We start from the raw sequence: 11426 nt of genomic DNA on the forward strand, positions 1-11426 counted from the left end.
TCTCAAGTTTTTTGTAAATATTTTTTTAATTGAAAAATCTTATTAAAAAAATCATATAACTTTCTAAGTAAGATTTTTCTACCAAGATGGGCGTATAGAAAATTTTTGAATAAGTATTTGACAATTGATGTTGTAATACTTTTAGCATGGGGCAATTTTCATAGTAATTTTGTGTTTGATATTTTATTTGATTAAAAATTTATCGATAAGTATAGTAATATATTATATTGATTATTAATTTTTATTTATTTCCCTATAAGAGGCAATAAGAGGTCCATTTAATTTTCCTAAGAAATTTTTAAAATATTTCTTGTAATTTTCTAATAACTCACTAATAGTAATAGGATTTTATTTAAAGGTTTTTTTGGAAATATGTATCATAGGAAAAAATATTTCTAGTTTTTCCTAGAATATAAATTTTCAACTAGGGGCACTAAGGACGCCATAGTAAATTTATGGTCAGATTCAAAAATTACAAAATAAGTTAGACAACATTTGGAATAAAAAAAATTATTATTGGTGCGTTCTAATCCACTATTGAAATTTGTTAGTGTTTGTAGGTTGTGTTAAGTATTTGGCTTTTCGCACCTAACAGACCGGTCTTTTGGGTTGTAATGATTAGGTGCTTACATGGTATCACAGCTGGGCACGCCACGTCCCACGTTCACATCCAGTTTGGCGCGGTGACTTTGCATTTGACGGGGTGAGTGTTAGTGTTTATAGGTTGTGTTAAGTATTTGGTTTTCCGCACCTAACGGATCGAACCCTAAGCCAACCATACAATCCTGAACCTCCCCTATCATTATTTTTTAAAAATGTATGCATAATTTTATATATAATTTATTTGACATATATTTTATATAGATTATTAAATGTAGGTTAAGCTCAAACTTGAACTCGGTTAAAATTATTAGGCTTGAGTTCGATTACAATTTTAGGTTCGAGGCTTGGGTCGGCCGAGCTCTAGTTCAAAATATTTAAATCAAGCTCGACCTGAACAAGGTTCGGACTCAGCTGGATTCAATACCACCCTTATGTCCAATTTTAAGTAGAGGTCATTCTCAATTTTATGTAAAATATATATATAATTTTATATACAATTTATTTGACATGTATTTTTTGAAAAGTTTTAAATGAAGTTAAAATTATTAGGCTCGAACTCGAGTTCGAAATATTTAAATCAAGCATACGGGCTCGGCAAGGCTTGATGCCACCCTACCGGCTATAACTCGTTTTTTCCTCTTTTTTAAATTATTAATAAATAATTTGCCTCCAATCACAGACCGCGAGTCCAGTGAAAGGCGTGGATTTGCCTTCGACGCCACGCTGATGCGAAATCTCGGCCTCCGTCCCGCTGTTCTTTCGGTTTTTGGCCTTATTTCGCTTTCGTAAAGCAGACAGTCACATCTCACCTGTTGGGATTTGGCCTTATTTCGCTTTCGCAAAGCAGACAGTCACATCTCACCTGTTGGGAAGGCGATTGTAATCTTTTTCTTTGTACGGGTAGGATTCACCCTTCTTGCGGGACCCACCAGATCGTTGATTCCTATGGAAGTTCCGCCTATGCTGATTCCAAGAATCTTAAAAGTACATAATGAACCGAGTAAACCCCAGTCCCACAATCTTGGACCGGGAATTAATTGATACCCGGGTCCGGTCTATTATTTTGAAGTTCAGTTCTCAAACAAGCCTAAGAATTGTGAATTGTGACCACACAAGTCATAGAAAAATGGTTTTTTTTTTGTTTTGGCTAAATTTTAAAGTGAATAAAAATAAATTTTATATTATTTTAATTAAAAATAAAAAAGTTCTAAGGTATATTATAATTTTTTTATCATTCACCTCTTATCTTATTTTTATTAATAAATTTTTTTTCTAGACATAAATATGTAATTAGTTTTAAATATTATTTTATAGCAATATAAATGCAAAAACCTGTCTAATATTTTTTAACGAATATTTTAATCAATAAATAAATAAATATTTTATTATTATTTTGGTTTGCCTACGGCGTTAGAAATGGGTTCTGGTCTGGACTTATTCTCTTATCCGTCTGAGATGAATCGAACCCGGTCAGGAAACCTGCAAGCTCCTTCGCGAGTGGGAGCCAACCCAAACCCGGGGCGAGAAGGCGCGAGCAACATCACCAACTAATGTCCGCACAGATGTCATTTTGGTAATTTCAAGAGAACGGCATCGAGGGTGGTCGGCAGAAAATGAAAATCAAACGGAGGAGAGGTGAATTGCGGAGGGGATGAGCCGTGGTAATTGAGAAAGAAAACGACCCGGTGGCTAGCTGCTCGCCTTCCTCGTCGCTGCCTTCAGGAATTGAAATTTGCTTAAAATTCGCGTTATTATTTCACTTGTAGAGATCATGCAAGTAAATTAAGGAACGGTCTATCGAGACAGCGAGCGCTTTTTTGTCTTTTGGCTACGGCTCCCACAGCTCTCCCCCAAGGCAAGTCTCTCCTTCTCCCTCTCTCTTTCTCTCTGTTGTCTATCCCGTTCCGTTGCCGGGAGTCCTTTAAGCGTAACCGGTCATTTCATGAGTTTGTATTTTTATTCTTTTATTGATTGCTTCCGTTTTGGGAAGAGTTGAGTTTGGGTCTGTTGCCGGGAGACTTCAACAAATCAATGAAGTTGTGGCGCTGCTTGTGAGTTTTCGTGCTTGGGGCGCGTCGTATTTGGGTTTTTTCGAGGACCCATGAATGAATTTTGTTTGTGAACGGAATCGGTGATCGGAATTCAGCGTTGAATTTGGATACTTGTGCGTGTCTGCGTTGCGGGTGGCAGTGGATTATTTGGTATCTGCGTTTGTTTGTAAGTGGTATGTATAAGTCTAAATTTTGTAGCTTCGTGATTGAAGTTTTTGGTATCTCATTAGTTGGTGATCCAGTCTTTTAGGATTATAGGCTATCATGGTTCGGGCTTACGAATGAATTCTCTGTTTGTATTTGAAGTTACTACTAGGATCTCTGCTACTCCGTCTCTGTTGTGCTGGTTCTTTCAGCCAGTTGGGTCTACCTCCCTCTACAGCCACTTTATTAATAGAATTCGAGTATGAGAAGAAGTTTGAGTTAAGGAACTAATTCGGATTTCTAAAGCTAATTAATTTTGTGTTTATACACAAACTTTAATTGAGTTCTAATCCTCCAATATTTGATGTTTTGATAACTCTAACACTCCACTCAAGCTGGCACTTATGGGTCATAGATGCCCAGCTTGTAACAATAGGATATGTGCTGACCCTTCCTGAGCCTCAAAGTATTGCATGTGTGAAGAAAAAAAATTGACCCATTTCTACTATAAAACAAAACTATAAAAGATTTGAGGTTTTAAGTCTCATGATGAAAATGAGAAGATAGTTTACTATTTAAATATAACTATTATTGCAGGTCAAATATGCTCCTTTCATTACAAATTCAAACAAGGAGCCACAAGTGGACTCATTCAAAATGTATAAGCTAAGTTTCCAGGCTTTAGCAAAAAATTGGCAGTTTTATGTTTCTCTTGTTTGAGTGACCTTAACAAATATTTGGTACATTTACCATTTCAGAATTTTTTTGTATTTCATTCTTTAGTCATAACTTAAGAGGTAAATTTCAATTCAATTTATGCATTTTTTTTTTTCTTTTTGAGTTTTGCTTGATTGAAAATTTCAAGCTATGTTTACAACTTGTTTAACCAGGGTCTTGGAGGGTTGTGGAAGAGCTGAGGAACCTTCAAAAATCAATACTGCATTGTTGGCAGTGATGGAAGAGAGTATGCAATCTTTTTTTGCCCATGATTTTCTTCTTTATCTGTATGGTTCTTTAATTTGGAAACACCATCTTATTCTCTTAGATGTATCAAACTAAATCCGTCCTTTTACTTACTTAGGTGAGTTATGCTGGCACTATGTAAGTGGGACCTGTTATATGTTATTTGTATCTAATGCTTGTGCTCCTTGTGGAGGAGCCTTTGTTAGTTTTCCTGTAAGGATGAAAAAATACAACACAAAGTAGACGAAATGCAAGTCCCAGAAAATTTCATCACAGCTTATTTGTGCAATAAAATTATGTTCCAAGATGTTCTCCAACTAAACTTGTCTACATCTACTGTATTGCAAGCTATTATTTTCAAACAATCTATTAAAACAGGATTACTAAGAAACTGGATAACTGTTTGGTGACACTATTCCCATAATATGCTGCTCAATATAGCTTTTGAAACGAAATCCCCTGATACCCATTTTCAGTAACCAGCTTGTGCAAAAGATATTTCTATACTTCACCATTTGAGCAAAGCTTATTATTCACTGGCATTCATAGTATGGCAGTTTGATACTTCTGTTATACCCTTCTACCTCTTAGCTGTCATCAATCCTAGATTATAAAAGTTTCATGCACGAGTTGTGGTTCAGCATTTCAATCATACTGTGTACCTACTTTTGTCAATGCGGTAAATAATACCTTTAAGCGCCAAGCTCTCATTTTCAGCTGATTCTACTCATGCTGGAGAGGAGGGTTTTTTTTGTTAGAAACTGAAAAGCATATCAGAGTTCATGTTCCTTAGTAGAAAATGTTATTATCATTAAGAAGTATAGAAATGGAAAGTAAATTATTTTCATTTAGCTCATAATTCTTTGTTTTTTAATGTTGTTCATATTTCTTATTATTATAAAATTGAGTGTCAATTTCAGAGTTTTCGGTAGTAGAAAATGTTATTATCATTGAGAAGTATAGAAATGGAAAGTAAAGTATTTTCATTCAGTTCATAATTCTTTGTTTTTTAATGTTGTTCATGTTTCTTATTATTATAAAACTGAGTGTCAATTTCTGTTTTAAGTCAATTCAATTTGTTGATCTTTTTTTTTTATATACATATATAGAACAAGCCTTGGGAAACAAGGACAGTGAAATAACATATCCCCTCATAAGAGATCCAGAAGAGTTTCAAGCAGGAATATATGACAAACCCCTTCCATGCTTTGGCTGTGGACTAGGATGGTTCTTGTGAGTCTCTCTCTCTCTCTCTCATCCCTTCAACTGCAGCAAAACCTCTGATATGCTGCTCGATACCTCTACAGGTTTCTTTTTGGATTTGCCTTCCCATTGATGTGGTACTACGCTACAATTCTCTACTTTGGAAACTACTACCGCAAGGATCCAAGAGAAAGAGCAGGCCTTGCTGCATGTGCAATAGCTGTAAGTGCCATCTTACTTGTCACACCTTCACACATCTCCATAGCACACTAAAGATGAAAAGGGTGGACAATGGAGACTACACTGGGTCTATTGCTGTAAATTATCTGTCACCCGAATAAAAACAGAAAGCATGGATAACGTGGTCTTATGCTTCGGATAGTTTTCTATCATCTTTTAACCATAAGAGGAAGCTGACCTTTTTGTCTGGTTGGAAGATGTTGTTTGCTCATGACCAAATATCACCCTAACTGTCCAAACAAAACTAGTTTCAGTACTCATTATTTAGGATTATTAAAGTTCTTTACCCAATGGATGGAAATCCAACGCACAGTGGCTTCAGTTCATCTACCTCGAAGATGTCAGTTGACTGCTCTTTTTAGATGTACTGTGTTATGTGATTTCTAGACTCTCTCTAAAAGGTACTTCTTGATGCAGTAAATTGATGGAATTACAAAATCACGTTAAAATTCAGAAGTAAACAATCAAAATCATAGTAAGTTAATAAATAAAATTGTGAAGGAACTAGCTTATGTGATACTAACCAGAATCTTTCTCTCTTCCCTCGCATTTCGGGAGCTGTTGATCACTGCAGGATCCAACTGCATCGTAATTTAAGATTATGCTCTTGTGGTCAATGTGAATAGTTTTGCTTTTTTTATTTCTTTGTAATAGGTATTCATCCGTCCCAAGACCATTAATTGATCATCTAATATGGCCGAAAAATTGCATCTTCTTACTCGAGAACCATTTTTAGCTCTTCTGTACTCACTGACGTCAATAAGAAATTCTAACTCTGATCTCTTAGCATTACTAGCGCATTTCATTGTTTTAGTGTGATTGTGTTTCATTTAAAAAAACAAATTAATTATACATAGGCATTTAAATCACAACAGGATTTCTTATGTAGTTTCACGACTCTTGCTAACAGAACGATGTTTTGCAGGCGTTAATATGTTCAGTGGTGGGGTTGATAACAGTTGCTGCAATTGTATTCTAAATCATTGAAATCGTTGGTGGACGCCTTCTGTAAATCTTGTATTCTATTGAGCAAAGAACTGAAGAGGTAAAAAGATCTTGTTCGTATGTATAAAGTACCAATAAAAGAGAACAGGAGCAGTTAAAATCTATTTTGTGCAGAAACTGTGTTTAATGCTATAGATCACTGATCTCAGTGTGGCCCAGAGCTCCAAATATGGAACAATTGCAACAGCTAATGGGGTAAATTAACACTAACATACAGTTTTTTCAGCAGTTCCTACTGACTATTTCCGTGCTGGGTTCCAACCATCATCTTCAATTCTAGATAGATATGGGTTCACATTCAATAGTTGGTTTTTAACTGTTAAAACCCAATGTAACCTTCTTCACCTCCCTTTTTTAAAGAGAGTATCCAACTAACAGGGACTGTTTGTTCCCGCCACCAGAGGAAATTTAAAAAAGAAAGAATTATTAACCTTTGACCAATTTCTTTATTTTACCAATTTTCATGTGTTTGTACCTTGTTAGTTTATTTTTTCACTAAAATCAGAACAAACATTAGAAGATTTTGGTCCAGCTATAAACTTTCTGTTTGCATTTTCCCCTATGATTCTATCTTGGCACAGTTCCATCCTAATTGTGCCTGCAAATAATTTGTTTTCATTCTATTCAATCGTTTTGAAATAAAAAAAGGAAATGCAGTTGTTCAAAAAAAAAAAAAAAAAAAAAAGATGAATCAAAATGCAATGCCTCAAACCACAGTGCTTTATAGCCAAGAAGGTTGTACAGTTGGTAAATCAACATCAAATGTTTCATGCATAAGTCCTCAATACTATCAGACACATAAAAAATCCTTATCACAAAATTGCCTCAACAAAGTAATACCTCTACGGCCTCAAGATAGAAAAAAAAGGAAATGACCACCGCCCCCAAAAGGAACAATCAAGGATAATCATTGATGTTCCACTCATCTGAGGCTGAACCCAGGATTGTATACCCAGTCCCATATGATGAAATGAAAAATTGTGATAGACCACTCACGCCAGTTTGCAAAAGTATATGGCTTTGGATATCAGGATTCTTACCTGGATGCTAAGTGAACAAGTTTCTTATCAATAATAAATCGGGAGCTTGATTCTATCTGCAACACCCAAAAAGTGAAATATGAACAAGTGCAGGCTATACTAGATCAAAGAAAGAGATATCAGGTTGACCTTAATACCATTTACCTTGTGCGTCAAAGTGTCCCGAACTTCAGCCTCATCATGGGTAACCCCTGACTCCTGTAAAGATTTCAGGACAAGCTTCTGAAGCTTTTTTATCTTCAGAGCATTGTCTGGATCCTGCAAGCATAGAATGACAAAATAAGCGTCAAACAAGGGCAATAGTTGTGTTATAGATGTACGTGTGTAAGCACTCTGACCAAATAGCTGGATGCCTTTTACACAAATAGACTTCATCTCACATACTGTTGTGTAGAACATTTTGCCAATTGATGAACAGGTGAATCATATCCTAGATCTGAATCATCCTGTGCAAAGACTTTGTTCTGAAGTAGCAACTATTACCCTGACAATCCTAATCCTGTTTGTGATAACTTTGAATATTCCATATATCCAAATGTTTTAAGAACTTAGTGCCTTGTCACAAAGAACAAAACTTCCAAGTAAATAATGTTCAAACACCAGCAATGCCATGCATTTAAATAATTCATTATAACATTCTCTTGTTTTAAGACGTAGCAAGCAAAGCCTATAAGATTACCAAATCTTGCTTCCAATGAGAAAGTCTAAAAGATTTGCTGATTACTATTAATATTATACTCCAACTTTAACGTTCATCAAAATGATTAAGTCTAAACAAACTGATCATTACCATTTAGATGATGATAATCCAACAGAAGGCATAAGAGCACATAATCCAATCTCTAGTTTAACAGAAAATTCTCCATGGCAGCACAGCTCAATGCTATGTTAGGAACATATCTTTACCCCAAAGAAATGCAATAATTTTTCATGTGACGAATTGTCTCCTTTACTATATGAAAAATGCAGCATAAACAACAGAATAAAGTTCAGTCTGTTGTGATATGGTACTCACAGATTTTAAAATTGAAACAATAAGCTTCTTCCACTTGATTTTCTTGTTTGTTTGACTATCACAAGGTGCCAAGGATTTCATGGATTTCTGCTTCTTCTGCAAACCTTCAGACCCGTTTTCTGCTTGAATGGCCTCAACATTGCCAAAATCATGCTCTGATGCATTTAGTTTCCTCTTTTTCTTTGACTGAATTTCTTTCTCCACCTCTAAGCTAGATATGACAGTTTCTTTTTGCTGATCAACTCCATTAGGTTCATCCATCTTCCCCGTGCCATCTTTCCTTATTTCTCCATTTTGACTGCCATCAACAAGAGCGGTTTCCTTTGGTACAGATTCTTCTGCTTCCGTGAGTTGTTTATTAGCTGCATGGAAAGCCCGGGCTTTTGCTCTATGTTTCTTGCCTTCAGCATGAAGCAGCAATGTTTGTTTACTTGTGGTGTTCGTATTACAAAGGCTGAGTAGTTTACAAGCCAATTAAAAACTAAGTAAGTTAACACTGAGATATGTTTAAACATCTGCCAGTCCACTGCAGTTTATACTAAGAAGTCAAGCAAGTTTCGGGACTTGCCTCGAAATTAAAGGAGTAAAGCTAAAAGCAAAGACCACATCAATTCATTGTCTTTAATGATCATAACAAGCTAGTTTCTTTCCCATTGATTTTTTTTCACTAAATTCCAATATACAGTATTAAAACATGGATAGATCTACAAGGATAACAGGCAAAAATTAAAATCTGCATCTTTCCAAGCTACCTACAAGCCCAATAGGGGGCGGGAATATAGCCTAATATTTCTATAAATATCAGAATTTTACTTGTTTTCACTTTTGGGCTTTGCGGGTTTACCATTTGAAGCCTTCAAATGACCTTTTGGAAAAGGAGAAGAGCTAAAAGGGAAGACCACATTACTCATTCTCTTCAATGATCATTTTTTTTTTTTTTGAGAGGGGCGTGGCGCGATTCGAACTCGCGACCTGACGCACCTGGTGTAAAGAGAATACCACTAGACCAAACGGCCTTAGGTTCTCTTCAATGATCATTACAAGCTAGTTTCTTTCATATTGGTTTTTGGATGAGTTTTCTCACTAAATCCCAATGTACAATTTATTAAGACATGAATAGATCTACAAGCATGACAGGCAAAAATTAAAAGCTGCATATTTCTAACCTACCTACAAGCCCAAGGGGGGTGGGAAGATAACCCAACATTTATTTCAACATCAGAATTTTGCTTGTTTTCACTTTTGGGCTTTGCTGGCTTACCATTTAAAGTCTTCACTTGACCTTTTGGGCCATACTTTTCCTGAAAAAGAAATATAATAAGAAACTCGTCTTCTATTTGGTCAATAGTAGAACAAGACCATATCTAATATCTTCAAGCAGACTTGACAAAGAAATAAACATTTGCAGATTCCATGTGTCCTAAATATTATCCAATTAAGAAAAAGTGAGTCACCATACATGCAATTGACTACAACATAGTAAAAAATGGGTCGGAGATGACAATGAATGCATCTGAGTCTCATGGGGAGAGTCTCAAAATGCACATTGAGAGAAATATTAAAAAGATAAATGGTCAGGTTGTGAAGAAATTATAATCAATTAAGAACAACGAACCGCTTCAGTCATGCACTGAGTGTGACTTTGGACACTTTGCTGGGTGAACATTTCCCCGCAGTCAATGCATGATAACTGCAATAAAAGGAAAGGAAAGGAAAGGAAAAGGATTAGCAAAATATCTCTAAACATATGAGAGCAATAGACATATCCGTAGGAGCGATGTTCCATGACGTAATACGTAACACTGCCTGAATTGTTTAATCAACTTACTTCCAATGCAATTCAAAGGTCATCGATTATTGCATCCTAGCAGCTTATACTAGCTCCCGACATCTCACAGATTCAAACAATGAAATAACCGAAGACATATAAAATTCGACAAAATGGTAGCATGGTTTTATAAATAAGTATAGCAGAAACTACTGGCAAGGCAATGTGATTTATACAAAGTTATAAGAGAAAGCAAATATTTGAGAATAACGGATTTCAAAAAATATCAAATAACCGGGATGGGAGAAGGCTAAAGAGAAGGTTTTTTTATAAATTTTTGGGCTGTGAAAAGCACCTTCGTTGCCGAGCAACCTCTGAAGTGATTTGGCAGCTTAGGCTTCTTCAAATTCTCACCACAGTCCTCGCACTGAAACCAGACCATCTTTGGCTCCTTTAGAGGAAAAAGGAAACCACAACGTTCAAAAGTAACGCAGAAGCAGGCGTATCAGAAATGAGAATCACGAAAGCTTCGCGCCCCTGAATCCAACGAAAGCGAAGGGGCCAGAGCGTTTACCCGTAGATGTCAATAGGGTTTTTCTCTCACAGGGTTTAGAACTTTCCGGTCTTCCAAGAGAAAATATGACTTGTTTTTAAGTTTTTAACCAACACGAGGAGGCCATATGCGCGACTTGCTGTTCTGATGAGCAAGGACGAGTTGAACCGCCCTTACTGACCCGCTCAACCCGTGAATGGTCCAATGGGTTGAGCTCGGGTTCCCCTAAGAAAACTGCACGAAAACTGGGACAAAATATAGTGTTAAGACTTTGAATCGGTCGGTACCTAGTTGGTTAGTAACTTCTGAGTCGAATTATGACTTTGGCAGACTTCCTCAAACTCAGAGAAGGTTGGGGCAAGACGCAGAGTTTGAAGGGTCGAGTTAGACCCCTGACCCAACTCATTTAGACTTAAATTTGGTGAATCGTAATGATAAACTGAACTGTTAAGGTCAATATTTGATTTTAAAAATTTAAGTTTATGACTTTATAATTTTAAAAGTCACAGGTTAATGTGTGGATTTTATAAGAAAAATAAAGATTTATTTGTAAATAAATAAAATAAAAGGAATACTCAACTTGAGTTGGTTTTTTTATTAATGAAAGTTAACATGGAAACACGGTAAGTCTTCATCGAGTGATAAAATAAAAACCATTTTAATATATAAATAAGCAAATAGATTCATAGAAATTATAATACATAATCAGGTCTATGTAGAACAAAATGATAACAAAATTATTAAAATTCTTGCGTTTGTATAACTATCAAAAACAAAAAAAAAATCACTTTAAATAAATTTATCTATACTTAAAATATTATTATAAAGTTTGGATCAATTA

General features: G+C 35.6%; 2 protein-coding genes across 6 annotated transcripts; one reads left to right on the forward strand and one right to left on the reverse strand.

Annotated features, from left to right (window-relative positions):
- The first annotated feature begins 2243 nt into the window (after positions 1-2243).
- On the forward strand, positions 2244-6313 carry LOC137934465 (large ribosomal subunit protein eL20z-like). 5 transcript variants are annotated; one of them, XM_068778807.1, is made up of 6 exons: positions 2244-2827; positions 3396-3457; positions 3689-3762; positions 4871-4994; positions 5069-5186; positions 6130-6313. In XM_068778807.1, coding segments are annotated over exons 2-6 (372 nt in total). In that variant the 5' UTR covers positions 2244-2827; positions 3396-3455; the 3' UTR covers positions 6184-6313. The 5 variants fall into 5 exon arrangements, with proteins under 5 accessions (XP_068634908.1, XP_068634909.1, XP_068634910.1 ...); XM_068778808.1 differs by having other exon boundaries at positions 2244-2458; XM_068778809.1 differs by lacking the exon at positions 3396-3457.
- Positions 6314-6911: 598 nt separating this feature from the next.
- On the reverse strand, positions 6912-10663 carry LOC137934804 (UBP1-associated proteins 1C-like). Its single transcript, XM_068779337.1, has 6 exons — positions 10388-10663; positions 9880-9954; positions 9435-9565; positions 8265-8718; positions 7394-7507; positions 6912-7305 (listed from the first exon to the last, which is right to left on the reverse strand). The coding sequence occupies exons 1-6, from the start codon at positions 10472-10474 to the stop codon at positions 7246-7248; spliced, it is 921 nt and encodes a 306-aa protein (XP_068635438.1). The 5' UTR covers positions 10475-10663; the 3' UTR covers positions 6912-7245.
- Between the last annotated feature and the right edge of the window lie 763 nt (positions 10664-11426).

The sequence above is a fragment of the Aristolochia californica genome, unplaced genomic scaffold (genome assembly GCF_029961685.1).
Source record: "Aristolochia californica isolate CCGP_79_NKW_82.1479 unplaced genomic scaffold, dmAriCali1.0.hap1 SCAF_6, whole genome shotgun sequence".
NCBI classification, from domain to species: Eukaryota; Viridiplantae; Streptophyta; class Magnoliopsida; order Piperales; family Aristolochiaceae; genus Aristolochia; species Aristolochia californica.